Source organism: Lemur catta, chromosome 10, assembly GCF_020740605.2.
Source record: "Lemur catta isolate mLemCat1 chromosome 10, mLemCat1.pri, whole genome shotgun sequence".
NCBI lineage: Eukaryota > Metazoa > Chordata > Mammalia > Primates > Lemuridae > Lemur > Lemur catta.
The window spans coordinates 79,395,932-79,412,031 of NC_059137.1; the positions used below are offsets into that span (position 1 = coordinate 79,395,932).

The following is a 16,100-nucleotide window of genomic DNA, read 5'->3' on the forward strand; positions in this document are numbered from 1 at the left end:
AAACAACATTTGTGTACACACTGTGTGACTGTAAGTTTTCATTTCTCTTAGGTATATACCCAGGAGTGGAATAGGAGCTGGGTCATAGAGTAACACATGTTTAGCCTGTGGAGGAACAGCTAGACTGTTTTCAAAGCAGCTGTACCATTTTACGTTCTTCTCAGCAATGTATGAGGGTTCCCATTTCTCCACATCCTCACCAACAGTTGTTATTATGGATCTCTTTCATGGTGTGACGTGGTATTCATTGTGGTTTTTGTTCGTGTTTTCCTGATGGCTGATAAAGTCAAGTATCTTTTCATGTGCTTATTGGCCATTTGTAAATCTCATTTGGAGAATGGCCAGTTTTTTGCCCATTTTTATATTGGGCTACTTGTCTAATATTGAGTTGGGATTGTTCTTTATATACACTACCTACAAATCCTCTATTAGATATATGACTTGCAAAAATTCTGTTTCATTCTTTGGTTTGTCTTTTGACTTTCTCAAAAGCTTGTACCACTGTTGTGGTACTCTACTTCATTCTAGCTCATGCTGTAGTTAGTTGTTAACATGTAACACTCTCCTTTGAAATCAGAAGCTAATTGAGGGCCATACCTTTATTTTTGTATACCCTCAGAAACCTAGATTGTTTTCTGCACATGGATAGCACATTTGAGATTTGAGGCCTACATGCTGGGTCCTATTGCCTGAAGTATTTCAAATGTCACTAAAGCCAGAGATTTTGTTTTCCAAATAGAAGCAACCCAACTGCATTGTGACTGGATAAAATAACTGGGCGAACACAACTGACCTCATCAATTAACAATTGTTCCCTTTAACAAGAGAAAAATAGCATTGCTATGTGAGTCAACATTTTATAAATAAGTTGTATTCCAAAAATTCATTTCTATAGAAGTTATTTGTAAGGCTGAACATATTTTCACCTAGTACCGTGATAACAATGGTTCAGTTCATGATTCTGGGATGCAAAGTCAATTGCATTTCTGAAGAAGCTTACTGCTAAGAGTATACTAAGTACATCACAGGCCAAAAGAGCCCTTCATGATCTGGATTGGCCTGAGAATGGAAGCATCAGCCATCATGTGATATCCCTAGGAAAGTGGGTTATAGCATTGGGCAACTGCTTAAACATGTGTCTCCTCTCTGTGCAAGTCTGTTGTAGAGCTGGTGACCTCTGATCAGCAAGACTGAAGTTAAGGAGGATTTAGGGGTGTAAGGAGCATTTCTCACAAATCCCAGTAGATACCAGTTATTCCTAGGGATGGGATATGTGAATTTAAGTTTGGGGTCCTACCCAAATACCAATCTCAAGAAACAATGAACATTTGAATATTATACACTATCAAAATGATGGTAATGAATATTACGTAGTTCCATGGGAACATGTTTATAAGTGAAAAAATGTAAGATCTGTTATGTTAAACAGTATTCCCCCAACACACACACTCAACAAAGGAAAGCAAAATAAAACCACCACAACAAAATCCTGGCAGAAAGGAAAAAAAAAACCCAGAATCAAGGAAACTAAAATGATAACAATAATTGTGCTCGAGTGGAATTCCTTTTTCCTGGTTTTCTTTCTTCTGAATTACCTCCAATTTGCTTAGATTTATTTTTATAATAAAACCCAGAATATTTGGGAGGCTAAGACAGGAGGATTGCTTGAGTCCAGGACTTCAAGATCAGCCTGGGCAACACGGTGAGACTCTGTCTCTACAGAAAATAAAAAAAATTCACTGAGTGTGGTGGCACCTGCTACTCAGGAAGATCACTTGAGGCAGGAGGATCACTTGAGCCCAGGAGATCGAGGCTGCAGTAAGCCATGATGGTACCACTGTACTCCAGCCTGGGTGACAGAGTGAGATCCTATCTCCACAAAGTCCCCCCCAAACCAGAATAATTTATCCTCCTAAGTTTAATTTCTATGAGAGCAGCGATATTGTTTGTCTCACATACAGAGATATCACCACTGCACAGAAGAGTACTTGGTATAAAAAAGGTGCTTAATAAATATTTGTTGAGTTACATAAGTAATGAATAAAAATCATCAGAACTGAAAAATAAGTAGAGTTTAGAATGCAATGATGGACTTGATAGGAAAACAAGTAATTTTTCTTTATATTTTTCTCATACAGGGTAGATAGAGAAAGGCCAGCAACATGTGAAGATTCAAGGAATCATTTTTAGAGGTCTATGTTGTGGAGAAAGTTACCGCAGTCAGCCATCAGCAGAATGAAGAGGATGTGCAGAACTGAAAGTTCTATACAAAAAATCCTACTTAAATTTCCAGAAAGGATGAGCTGCAAATGCCTTGTAGATGACTTTCAAGTTGTCACTATTTTCACTGTAATTTATGTGTGTGGAAGGGTGTGTCTTATAACGTAGATTCTTGTAGAATCTACAAGTTAAGATGCTTCTTGGAATTCTTCAGTATAACTTCAGATATTCCAACACTCATGTGCTGCTATTATAATCTCTGTTAACTCTAAATTTCATATATTGGTATATCTGCAGCAGTCCTACTTCCTGAACGTTTCTGAGGAAAAAAGGCTGGAGCAGCACTGGAAACATTACTAATCATAGTTTGTAGCAGATAATCTTTTTTTTCCCTACACACTTGCCAGAATATTTTATCTGGATTATTTTCAAACTATTTTGGCAATCATTTGGTAAGAAAGATGGTTAGAGTAGGTCTAATGGATTCTTTTTTAGCTAATCCTTTCAGTTTTTAATGAGTCCTATTCTTAGTCTTAACTTCAAATTATACATTCCCACTTAATAATACCCATGAGCGTAAATCTTGTGTTCAAGTATATTTTAAGAATAACTGGTACAGAAAGATGGAAATATACCATTATATAAATAACAAAATTCTCTTAATAATTTTTTACACTTTTTTTTTTTAACTTTGTCAGAGTTCTCCAAAGACTTCAGATGTACAAGGATTGTTTAGGTTCAAGTGGCATTTCATATTTCTTTTCTAAAAGATAAACATGATTGCTTATAGGTTTTAAAAAGGCATGTCTAAAGGATAAAGAGAGAAATTTATAAGATTATGTCTCATGCAAGTATCTATACTTTTGGTTCAATTTATTTTAGAATAAAAGTGGTTACACATTTTATTTCAGAGCTGACAATCACAAGAGACTTAATATAAATTTTCAAGCATCTGAAAGGATGCTTTTTAGGCAAACTGAAATGATTTTTTTCTTCCTCTTCGCTGAGTACTTGTAATGTACAGATGCTGAAGCATGAGTGCCTTAATAGTTTTTCAAACTCAAGTCACTGGAATGGAGTTTTGGAGAGATGGCAGTATTAAATAAAGGTCCTTTTCCTCAAATATGTTTAAAAATGGGATCAGTAGCTAAGAATCTGGGTGTGACAAAAGTAAAGTACTAGAACTTCACTTTTAGTTCTGACATAGCCTGCAGACAATGTGGTCAAGTGGTACCGAATAACTGAGATATCAGAAAATTGAGGAAATCATTATATTATGTAATTTTACATAAGTTCACAAAACTCTCTGATTCTTGCAACTCTATAAGTGATGTAAAGTCTGTTTTACGAATGAGGACATTGGAATTTAGCATGTTCAGAACACTTGCTCAAGATCCCTTAGCCAGACTTCCTGTTAAATATGGAGGACTGGACAAAGGTATTAACCTCTACAAAAGACACAAGGACAAAAAGAATAGGTGAAGAAAAACCAAACAATGTCTTTGAAGATGTGAGGCAGATGGGGGAGAACATTGACTTAGCTATCCAAGAAGGTTGGATCATGAGCCAGTGGTGGGAAAGCCAAGAAACCACCTACTTTGTACCACAGAACTGCTCAGAAGACGCAGGAACTGATGGAACCAGCTACCTCCAGATGCAGAGTTCAGAGTGAGGTTAAAACAAAGGAGCGTATTTAAGAAGCACTGGGATCTGACATCTCCCCAATTACAAACGGCTTGTGACTGTCCCTCCTCAATCCCTATAGAATATTGGAAAGGATAAAGGAGAGAATCTCTGGCAAGGAGGGACTAATGTGGGATAGGGAAGGGATACGAGAACAGATGGGAGAGTGGGTAACTGATGGAAAAGGGGATGAGGTGAAAATGCAATAATAAATGTTGAGATTTTCTTTCCCCACTTCCCAACCTTCTTCCTCCATTCCAAATGGCTAGCAGCTGGCAGATTTTTAGAGCAGATCTAAGTTGCACAACTCTGGAGTAGGCTTTCATACACAGTTTTGTGAATGATGTTCCCTGGAGTCATGCAGTGCCCAGTTTGCACAGCCATACATGAAGGTTCCAGATAAGAAGCACCTTCTCTGAGAAATTGAACCAGTCCAAGACTCAAGACCCAAAGGTAATGATGTCAGATTCACCAATGAACTTCTAATCAAGAATCACCAGATTGAAGAAGTCTCCAATATGAAAGAAAGTGAATTAATTAGGGGAAAAAATTAGAGGAAAAAAATATACAGGAAGATGAGAAAATTATCATTATATCAGAGAGATAAGATAATGCATATGTGGAAGACAAAAAGTGTTCTATACAGTGAGAAACAAGATAACCCAATAGAAAATTTAGAAGACAAAGCTGAAAAACTCTCAGTAAATAAAGCAAAAACTAAAATTTAAAATAGAGACAATTTCTTTTTCTTTTTTTTTTTTATAAGACAGAGTCCTGCTTTGCACCCCAGGTAGAGTGCATAGCTCACTGCAATCTCAAACTCCCGTCTCAAGCAATCCTCCTGTCTCAGCCTCCAGACCCCGGGGCTAATTTTTCTATTTTTAGTAGAGACAGGGTCTCACTGCTCTTGCTCAGGCTGGTCTCCAACTCCTGAGTTCAAGCAATCCTCCTGCCTTGGCCTCCCAGAGTGCTCGGATTACAGGTGTGAGCCACCGCACCCAGCCCAATTTTCTTAAAAATTAAAGTATCAGTTAGAGAAATCTGACATCTGAATAGTAAGATTTCTAGACGTTGATGACAGAGGAAAAAAGATGGGATGACATAATCAAATACAATTTAAGGAAATTCCCTAGAACTGAATGATGTGTATTTTCACATTCAAAGGGTTCACTTAGGCCAGGCGCAGTGGCTCACGCCTGTAATCCTAGCACTCTGGGAGGCCGAGGCGGGAGGATGGCTCGAGGTCAGGAGTTGGAGACCAGCCTGAGCAAGAGCGAGACCCCGTCTCTACCAAAAAATAGAAAGAAATTAACTGGACAACTAAAAATATATAGAAAAAATTAGCTGGGCATGGTGGTGCATGCCTGTAGTTCCAGCTACTTGGGAGGCTGAGGCAGTAGGATTGCTTGAGCCCAAGAGTTCGAGGTTGCTGTGAGCTAGGCTGATGCCATGGCACTCTAGCCTGGGCAACAGAGGGAGACTCTGCCTCAAAAAAAAAAAACCAAAAAAAAAAAAAAAAAAACCCCCAAAACAAAGGGTTCACTTAGTACCTAGTAAAATAGATGAAAATAGTGAAAACAGACCCATACTTTGGCATATCATTTTTTCCCCTATCAGTTTTTGTCACAACCTACATATAATACTGAACAACTCAGATGCAGTCAGTTCATCCTTTAGATTTCTTATGGTCCCTGCAAAGATCAAGAAACAGTTTTTGAAAAACAGCATATAAGTATTTATTTTACTGTAATTCTTTTCTACATTCTCATCCTCAATGTATTTAGTGAGTCCCTACTATATGCCAATCACTGTCCTAAATGCTGGGGATACTGCTTTGATCAAAACATCAAAGCTTTGGCTCTCAGGAAATATATTATTCTGTGAAATAAGACGCTGTTTTTATTTTTTTAAAAATCAACTTTATTGCAGTTTGATTTACAGACAATAAAATGCACATATTGTAAATGTACATTTCAATTTTAAAAATGTTTTCACCCATATAACGACCACCTTAATCAAGATACAGAATGTTTCCATAGCCTCAAATGCTCAAGCTTTATCCAAGTTAATCCTTCCTTGACCCCTGAGCAGCCACTAATCTGTTTCTGTAACTATAGATGTTTTTTCAAGAGTTTCATGTAAATGGAATCACATTCTTTTGCATCTGGTTTCTTTTGCTCAACGTAGTTTTGAGATTCAATCATGTTGAATCAGTTCAGAATCATGCAGTTCATCCCTGTTCATTGACGACTAGTATTTATTACTTTATATGGATATGCCATAAGTTGTTTGTTCATTCACTGTTTGATGGACATTTGGGTTGTCTCCAGTTTTCAATTATTAAAAACAAAGCTGCTACGAACTTGAATGTACAGGCATCTGTGTGAACATATGTTTTCATTCCTAGGTATACACCTAAGGAGTGGAATAACTGAATCATATAAGTATTTGATTATAAGAAAAGATAGATGCTCAGGCACAGTGGCACATGCCTATAGTCCCAGCTACTGGGAAGGCTGAGGCAAGAGGATCCCTTAAACCTGGGAATTTGCATGTAGCCTCGGCAACACAGCAAGACTCGGTATTAAAAAAAATTAAAACTAAATTTAAAAAAGATGGTTTTCTAAAGTGGTTGTACCATTATGCATTCTCACTATCTACATGAGAGGTCCAGTTGCTCTATGTCCTTGCCAACATTTGGTATTATATTTTAAATTTTGGCCATTCTAAAGGGTATGTAGTGATAAAGATGTGCTTCTTACCCGTGCCCGTCTATTTATGTAACCCCATTTTAAAAACTTATTCTATAATAAATTTTAAGAAAATCTAAAACATGTAAGAATCTGAAAGAAAATGGCTGGCTTGATTCTGCAGATACTGTTTCTATTTTTCCCTCACGAAACCCGCAGGTACTGTCTAAGAAACAAAAATCCATTGTCAGGAAGTACTAGCCGTACAGAGCTCTCCGAGCCGGGCTGTTCATTCACCTTCACGACCACAAAGGTCTACGTGAACCTCCATTGCTTCCTTCCGCCTTCGCGTCACCTTTCTAAGAATTTCCCAAAGAGCCGCGCAGGACCCGGCGGACTCCGAGGCCCCAAGCTCCGCCTCTTGCTGGGACCCGCCCCCCTCTCGAGACTGGGACCGAGGGTGAGGTGGGAAGTTAGTTTCCGGTCTCGCGATTGGCTGTAATCCCGCGAGAAGAGAAGGCGGCCGCCATCGGCCGGAGGCGGTGGCGAGGGAGGGGGTGTGGCCCGGGAGCGCGAAGTCCCCAGGAGTAAAGGAGAGGGGGCGGGGTCGCGCGCCCTGGGCGTACGCATGCGCGCACGCGGCTGGTCGGGCTGGGCTGAGAGGGGAGGGGGCGGCGGCGGCGGCGGCTGAGGCGTCGTCGTTATTTCCGTGCTTCGGACGGTGCGTGGCGGCGCGGGTGACCACGGGAGAAGTAGGTAGGGACCGCCCCTGCGGAGCCATTGAGACCCTCTCGCTCGCGTGTCCGAGAGCCGCAGCCCCCCGCGCGTGTGGCGGACCCTGGGGACGCCAGGTCACCCTGCGGCCCCGGCCCTCCTGCAGTGCCTCAGGTAGGAGCCTCGGGCTCCCCCGTGCCCACTGTTTGCCAAGGCCCGGGCCTTGCCCGCTGTTACCGGGGCGACGACCCAGCGCCGGGCGTGCCCGCCCTCCCTCGCGGAGAGAGCCCTGTCCTTGTTTCCGCGCCTTGTGGGGCCGGGGCTGGGCCGGGCTGACCCAGGCGGGGCAGAGGTAGAGCGGCTCCGCGCCTCAGGTGCGCCCCCGCCCTGGGTCCGGCTGGTGGACCCTGCGGTGCGCGCCTGCTCCCCGTCCGCCTCCCTTCCCGACCCCCTGCAAAGCTGTGCCTGGGTCCTGCCCCGGCCCTGGAGAGGTTGGCCAAGCGAGCTCTGGCCAGGTGAAAGGCCACCTTGCCTGGAGTAATTGCCGCATGGGGTCCTGGGCCGCCAGAGGGGACCTGAATGGTGCCTTGGTCCTTCGTGGCTGGTATTGAAAGTTGAAAGCTCTGGAGTTGGTTCTTCTTGGGCCAGTGGTGGGATGGTTTGTGATTTTTCTTAAATAGGGGGAAGGCAAACTCTTTATGAGCCCTGATAGGTGGTGAGCTATTAGTAAATAAGCAGCAGAAGTGTTAATTAACGTGAGATTTAGTTGCATTAAGGTAATTTTTTGCAATACGGTCCTCAGACACAGAAGAGTTCTACTTAAAGAGTTTAGTAAGACTTTCATCCAATACTTAGACAAACACATTTTTGCAAATACTCTTGCCCTGAAAGCTACATCGTTTCTCTTACATCAATGTTAATTTTACAGGCATAATGGTTATGAAAGCTTCTGTAGATGATGATGATTCAGGATGGGAGCTCAGTATGCCAGAAAAAATGGAAAAAAGCAATACAAGCTGGGTGGACATTACCCAAGATTTTGAAGAAGCTTGTCGAGGTGAGTTGGAATTTTTGGATTAGAAATTCAGAATCTCAGAAGGGTAAAATAAAATCATGATGGTGATTTCTAAACTTACCTCAATAAGTGAAAAGAAATCAACAGGTAAGTGTGGTTTATCAAGTTTGTTAACCACAATTACCTGTACCCTCTAATTTTAACTTTTGTTTAAAGCCAGTATTATTTTGATTTTTTTTCATATAGCATTAAATACACAAGTTGAGGCTTTCTTTTTTTTGGGGGGGGAGACAGAGTCTCGCTCTATCACCCAGGCTAGAGTGCGGTGGTCGTACAATCACAGCTCACTGCAACTTCGAACTCCTGGGCTCAAGCTATTCTCCCATAGGCATTTTTTTCTAATTAAACTTTTCTAACTTTAACAGGTTAGAGGGCACATAGCAGTAATTTCTGACTGTGGAAACACTAATTATGTTGACCTAAAGACAGTAGTAGTTTTGTATATTTGAGGTTTGAAAATGCTCAGATCACATCATTCCTTTTTAAGATACTCCAGGGGCTCTGTGTTGCAGGTAAAATCCAAACTCCTTCTCCATGGCCTATAAAATGTTGTCTCTCCCTACCCCTCAGACTTCATTTTTGTACTGCTGTCCTATAAGGCTGATTATGTTCCAGTCACAAGATCATTTTGGTCTCCTCATTCTGCTCTCCAAGGTGGTTCCTGGATTTTGTTTCCTTTGTGTTAAATTGCTTTGCCCTAGGCCTTCACACAGCTGGCTCCTTCTTGACCACTTAAATGTTATTTCCTCACGGAGGACCTCAAAACAACTACTCTAAGTGGATTCACCCACTCATTCTCTTCTCTGTAACTCCACCTCAGTTGACACCCTGTTGTATCTTCTTCGTAGTGTTTATCTTTGTCAGAAACCATTATTTTCAGTTATTTCTTGTGTATTGTCAGCCTTACCCACTGAAACATAAGCTTTGTGTGGGCAGAGATCATGTCTGTAAGCCTAGCACACAGAATAGTGCCTGGCACATATTATTAAGTTCAATGAATGAGAATAATTGATTGGAGAAATGAACATAATTGTTGTTTGAAGGGAAAGAGCTTTAGGGAAATACTGAAGATAAGAGAAAGGAACAAATATTAGCGTCAAAGCTTGAACTTTAAAGAGAGGATGGGATCAAGAACATGGTAGAGAAATTATTTGTTTTTGGTTTTTTTCTTTTGTTTTTGGTTTTCTTTTGTATTTATTTTTAAGTAGAGAAATTAACTTGGAGAAAAGCATAGGGACACACTGAAACAAGAGGAACTGAGGTTAGGATGGTGAAGATATAGGTGTAATTTTAAGTGGCTAGGAAGAAATGGTGGAGGAATTCACACCTGATGGCTTTCATTTTCTCAAAAAGCTTAGGTCTTTTGGTGATAATGAGGTGGGGTATGTTTGAATAGTGCTCTGAAGGAGAAGAATAAAGACAGAGAGCAGCTGCAGGTGGAAAGGAAGCCCGCCAAGTATAAGCAAAATAATAAATCGTGTGCCTACCCTTTGTTTTGAAATACATGTCTAGTTAAAGTGTGCCTTAGTGAGATAGTGGAAAGAACATTAGACTGGGGGTTGGGTGACTGCCGGTATGTGTCCATCTAAGGGAGAGAGAAGGAAGTGTAAGTTACAGTGTAATTTTTGTGCTCAGAGATCTTGGACTATTAAGTAGATCATATCTGTCCTCTTGTGCTGATTTTGAGTGATCTATATTGGAGGGCTATTTTTATGAAGCTAAGTGGGGAAGGTTTTATGAAGGATATATGGTTTGAGTTGAGCCTTAAAGGAGAGATTGAATTTCTATAAGTGAAGGTGATGGAATTATTCTAGACTGAAATGAACCGTATAAGCTAGAGTTCAGTCAGAGTTTTATGTTTGGGGAACAGTGAATAATTCTGCTTGAACAATTTTCAATGCTGGGAATTTTAGAGGGTTTTCAGTGCCACTGGTTTTGTTGGTTTGGTTTTTTTTTGTTGTGTTTTTAGCTTGAGCTTGTTTTGTGGGCAGTGGGAGGTCTTTAATGGTTTTGAGCATAACACGGAAATTGTATTTATCCTTGATATTCAGTATATCAAGAGTAGCTTGGAGAGAGTAGCTTCATAGTAAACTTTTGGCGTTAGACATGGGCTGGAGTCTCAACTCTGTCACTTATCAGTTTAGTTTCCTTGGATAGTTTAATCTGAGTCTTAGTTTTCTCCTCTGTAAAATATTTTGAGCTTCACTTTTTAACATTTTGGGGATTAAATGAGGTGATGAATATAAAGTACTTGGTCTATAGTAGGTACTTGAAGCTGTTGTTACTCAAGGGATTTGTTTAATTCAGTGTTGAAAGTATATGAAGAAGGTTAATATGCCAGCATAATTTGTGATGGATTAGGATGAAGAGAGCCTGTAACCTTAGAGACATAAGGTTTTGCACTTAGCCCAGGTTGAGGTGTTATGGCCTTGGACTAGGATAGTGATAGAATGAAATAGAAGGGTTACTGTGAGGACAAAGAAAGTTCATGTGGCTCAACTGGTGAATGCTGGAGTGGTGAAAGGAAGATGAGAGAGGATGTGTTTCTTAAACATTTCCCTGATTGACAGCAGAAGAGAATGAGCACACACACTCCTCAACCTCCCCTTCCTAAATCTTGTGGGTGTAGTTCAAAGCAGCTCATTCATAAGCTCAAGATATCCTTATAATTGCTTGTTTTATCTTAGAAATTCATGGAAAAATTTTCATTTTACACCATATTTTCATTTATATTAAAGCTCTTTCCCTCCTAAATTGGCACCAGGCAGCTGTACAATTTTTTTATCCTGTCTTAGTACCCTGGAACATGATGTTCACCCAGGTTGTGCATACCACAGTTTAAAGACAATCTTCAGAATTTAGCATCAGCTAAATATGACGTTAGAGGCCCTCTTGATTTTAGTCCCGCTCCTTGTTTTCATATATATATATATATATATATATATATATATATATATATGTATGTATATATGCATAGAAGGGAAGGGAAAACAAATTATTAATACCACAAGCTCAAGAGCTACCAATAGTCTTTAGTCCTAAATATATATAGAAGATTTAATTCTATATCAACTTTTTGGTTCCAAGAAGTATACCTCACGTTTGTTCCACTTGACACAGAGTAAGAGCTAGTAACGAAAGAGTTAATAGGATGGGATGATGTTGGCAATAAAATTATATGCCACCCCTTCTCAACAACTGAAGCAGGGATTAAACTGTGTATATATGTATATATCTCCTCTCCTTTTTTGAGTTGTAAGGAGAATTGAACCCAAGAAAGCAGTTTAGAATACTGGCGGGCAGAGATGCTTTAGTTTGGCATCATTGTTATATCATCATAAATTAGGCTTGTTTCTTTGTGGAAGGAACCTTGAGTAGGAGATACAGTTTAATCCCTGCTTCAGTTGTTGAGAAGGGGTGGCATATCATTTTATTGCCAACATCATCCCATCCTATTAACTCTTTCGTAACTAGCTCTTACTCTGTGTTAAGTGGCACAAATGTGAGGTATACTTCTTGGAACTAAAAAGTTGATATAGAATTAAATCTTCTATATGTATAGATTTAGGACTAAAGACTATTGGTAGCTCTTGAGCTTGTGGTATTAATAATTTGTTTTCCCTTCTCAAAATAATCAGATTCATAGACTAATTATAGTTTAGACTGCTGTTCTAGAGACTTTCTAAAAACTACATTTAAAACAGATATGATTACATCCTTTAACTGTCACAATAGTCTCTCCTCTTTGGTGACAGTGTGATGGCATTTGTCTAGGCTCTGATTTTTTTTTGCTGTCATAAAATAATATGCATACTGATGACAAAGTTGTTTTTCATGCACATCTTTACTAATTCTTTTAGTGCTCTTCAAAGTCCTAGATCAATACAAACCTCTAACTTTCTTTTTTTTAATTTTTATTTTTATTTTTATTTTATTTTTATCTTTTGAGACAGAGTCTCACTTTGTTGCCCAGGCTAAAGTGCCGTGGCGTCAGCCTTGCTCACAGCAACCTCAAACTCCTGGGCTCAAGCAATTCTCCTGCCTCAGCCTCCCAAGTAGCTGGGACTACAGGCATGCGCCCAAACTTCTAACTTTCATCATTTCTTTTATTTCCTGTTAGGTGGCACACATTCTCTCCACCTTTCCTGTAACTGTTCTTGAAGCTCTTGTTTTCTTTTCCAAATTATTTTGAATATATGGTGCCATACTGTTAATTTTGCCTGATAGGCAATATGTGATTTTTTTTAAGTAATACCTCTAGGCTTTCCTTTTCTAGGAAACTTTGCCTAATTTAAACGATCTCATTTTGCTACCTGTACAAAGCAAAGTCTCTGAAGAGAGAGGTAATTTTTAGATTTTTTATTTTTGAGACTGGGTCTCGTTCTATTGCTGGGGCTAGAGTTCAGTGGTATCATCATAGCTCACTGCAACCTCAAACTCCTAGGCTCAAGTGATTCTCCTGCCTCAGCTTCCTGAGTATCTGGGACTACAGGCGTGTGCCACCATGACCAGCTAATTTTTTAATTTTTTGTAGAGACAAGGTCTCACTATCTTGTTCAGGCTGGTCTCGAACTCCTGACCTCAAGCAATCCTCCTGCCTTGGCCTTCCAAAGTGCTAGGGCTGCAGGTGTGAGCCTTTATGCCCTGCCTATATTTATATATATATAAAAAACATTTTTAAAAGGCCTTTCTGCTTTTTCTCATTTTGGATCCTGTTTTTGGGGATGCTTTTTATCAGTCGACTGAAACCCCTTTTTAAAAAAATTATGTACTTGGTCCCTCCTTTCTTAAGAATTGTTCTCCCATTTATTTGTACTCTTCTCTATTCTTTCTTCCTCTTTGCCATTTTTGGTACCGGATGAAAGACACTATAGGGGACCTCTGATGACCTGGAGCCAGTAAGGAACTCAGAAAAAGGGTCCTCTCACCCACTTTTTGGAGTCTTTTGCTTTCCTTGTAGAGTTTCAAGAGTTATGGGCGTGCCCCTTTCACATCTAAAACTCTGCTCTGTTTTGCATTGTGTTACCTCATGATCTCTTTGGCTTTTGGAGGTATGAGAAATTACTCTGTACTGAGAAAAGAAAAGTCTCTGATCTTCATATTTTATTTGGTTTTCCATATTTAGATGCTTTCTGAATTACAAACCCACAACTTAGAAATTTCAGTTAAACATAAGTGATCATATAACATACACTGCTCCTCCTCCTGCCTACTAGATTCCTTTCTTCCACACTGTGGATAGCCAACATCTTCTCCTAGGATGACACCAGCGAGTATCTAGAGCCCAGAAGTAATCCAAGGTCTGCTGTCCTGACTTCATTCCTTTTATGCTCTAGTCTAGGAGGATATGGGCCTGTCCTCTCATTCAATTTTCTTCTTCCTTTGATGGCTTAGTTCATTCTTCCTTAGTCTTTATTACCCATTTCATTCTTTAAGGCTCCCATTATCCATCCAGTTTCTTCAGCTCTTGCCTAGTTCTTCAGGAAAATTCCTTTTATTGCTTTCTCTTCCCTCTTCTAAAATCTGGGCTGCTGACCAGGTGCAGTGGCTCACATCTGTAATTCTTGCACTGTGGGAACCTGAGGTGGGAGGATCACTTGAGCACAGGAGTTCGAGACCAGCCTGAGCAAGAGTGAGACCCCGTCTCTACAAAAAATAGAAAAATTAGCCAGTGTTGTGGTACACTCCTGTAGTCCCAGCTACTTGGGAGGCTGAGGCAGGAGGTTGGCTTGAGCCTAGGAATCTGAGGTTGCTGTGAGCTAGGCTGACCCCATGGCACTCTAGCCCAGGCAACAGAGTGAGACTCTGTCTCCAAAAAAAAAAAGGGAAAGTAAATCTGGGCTGCTTAAGCTTCTTGTTGCTCTTCCTTTATGTTCTGCCTTCTCTTACCCCAGAAAATTTGTAGGTGCTTAGTGTATATATTTGTTTTAAAAATGAATTATTAAGAGTCTAATCTCCTGCCTTGAGGTTGAAGATGTGGCTTGACTGCCCATGACTTAGCAGTTAAGTAGAGGGAAGAGGTCTGGAGTTTTCACATGTTTACTTAGTGCATCCTCTTTCCACTGCTGTACCCTGGCCTTCAAATTACCTGATGTCCCTTGGGAACTTTTTGTTTTACAGTCTCCCAAGAAAGTCTTCAGGGTTACACAGGGTGCAGGAGGGGCATACATTTAGACAGGGCTCCAGGTAATCTGACTGCTCAGTCCTCTGTATTTTAGCCCCCCATTACACTCATTTTCAGAAGCAAGTGCTGAATCAGGCTAGGCTGGTTTTTGGTTTTCTCTGCCGCTAGTTGTAGGCTTCAATTTTTATGTATCTACTAAGAAACTACTTGTCTTTTTCCAACTTTACCCATTTTATTGCTGTTATTTGTTTTTCTGCTCGTGTTTTCCCTCCTTTTTGGAGTTTATGCCTTTCTTTAAAAAAAAAAAAAAATCCCTCTTGTTTTAATGGAATTTCAGAAGAGTAAAGATAGTTGCATGTGTTTAGTTGATCACCTTTACCCAGGAGTAAACTTTAGTTGTTCTGTTTAAATATCACTATTACAGTGGATAGGATTTCAGTTATATTATAGATTAAACAGGGTCTTTATAGGGACTATAGTTGGGAACTTAACAATCATTTATAATGTTATGTGTAGAAATCCTTTCAAAGATCTATAACACCAGTTTACCAATGATCTTCTCATCTATAAGATGGTAAAATGTATTTGCAGTGTCACCTATTTGCATGTTTTTCTCTGTCCTATTAGATTACATTTGTTAAGGAAAATGATTGTATTCTTTAAATGGTTGACACTGCTGTATACCCAGACTCTATATTCAAAAGTTATGATTCATTTTTTATTTCCAAAGGAAAAGAAAGGATGTCCCCAGTAAGATTCCGTGAAATTCTGTAACCCACAAAATGAAATTAAATTTTTACTTACACAGATCTATACGTGCCTTATATGAGATCTCTTCATGCCTCATGTGAGAGTAAAAATGAAATTAAAAAGATAGTTTATTGTCAAGATTGCCAGAAAATTTTGAATCTTTACAACTATGATTTGAGCCAAGTTTTCCTGATACCTAATTTTTCTCTTTGAGTGGTTTAAACCATGTACTATTGAGCCTACTTAAAGCTTGAACTTAAAAATAGAAGTAACTTTTTTAAAGTCATTGTGTTACTCTTAGTTCAGTGGTTTGGTGTGCTCTGGGGTTACTGGGATCCCCAAGACCATTTCACAGGGGTTGCAGAGTTGAAGCTCTTTTTATGGTAATACTAATAAGGTACTGGCCCTTTTTGACTCTATTCTCTTATTAGCATATAGTAGAGTTTTCCAGAGGCTACATGATATATGATGATGTCATTGCTCTGATGGCTAATGATAATATAAAACATTATCCTTCTCACTAAATTTTTTGAGGACTGCTTCCTAGTTGGATAAGGCCTGATTTATGTACTTCCATAGTGCTGTACAAGATCATGCAGTGGGGGTGCTTGTACTCTGCTTTGTGAGTAACTCTTAAGAGTTACTGTCCATAGTTTTGTGAGTGGGAGTTCTGTTTACTAGAGTTCTAAGAAATTTTGAGTCATCTAGTCCAACCCGTCATTTTACAGATGAGGAAACCAAGGCCAAATATGACTGACTTGCTTCTAGATGTGTGGAGTGTTTAATTTGATGAAGCTATTTGGTACCCATAGCTACCTTAAATATATGATAGATTATTTTAGCA

At 39.7% G+C, this 16,100-nt stretch overlaps 1 protein-coding gene across 2 annotated transcripts in view; it reads left to right on the top strand.

Moving 5' to 3' along the window:
* Positions 1 to 7,217: 7,217 nt before the first annotated feature.
* Positions 7,218 to 16,100, top strand: part of NAA35 (N-alpha-acetyltransferase 35, NatC auxiliary subunit) — a 94,640-nt gene continuing 85,757 nt past the window's right edge. The window contains exons 1-2 of one of the 2 annotated variants that reach the window (XM_045562708.1): positions 7,218 to 7,349; positions 8,236 to 8,364. In XM_045562708.1, coding sequence (XP_045418664.1) covers positions 8,241 to 8,364 — 124 coding nt within the window. In that variant the 5' untranslated portion in view covers positions 7,218 to 7,349; positions 8,236 to 8,240. The other variant, XM_045562709.1, reaches the window with a different exon arrangement.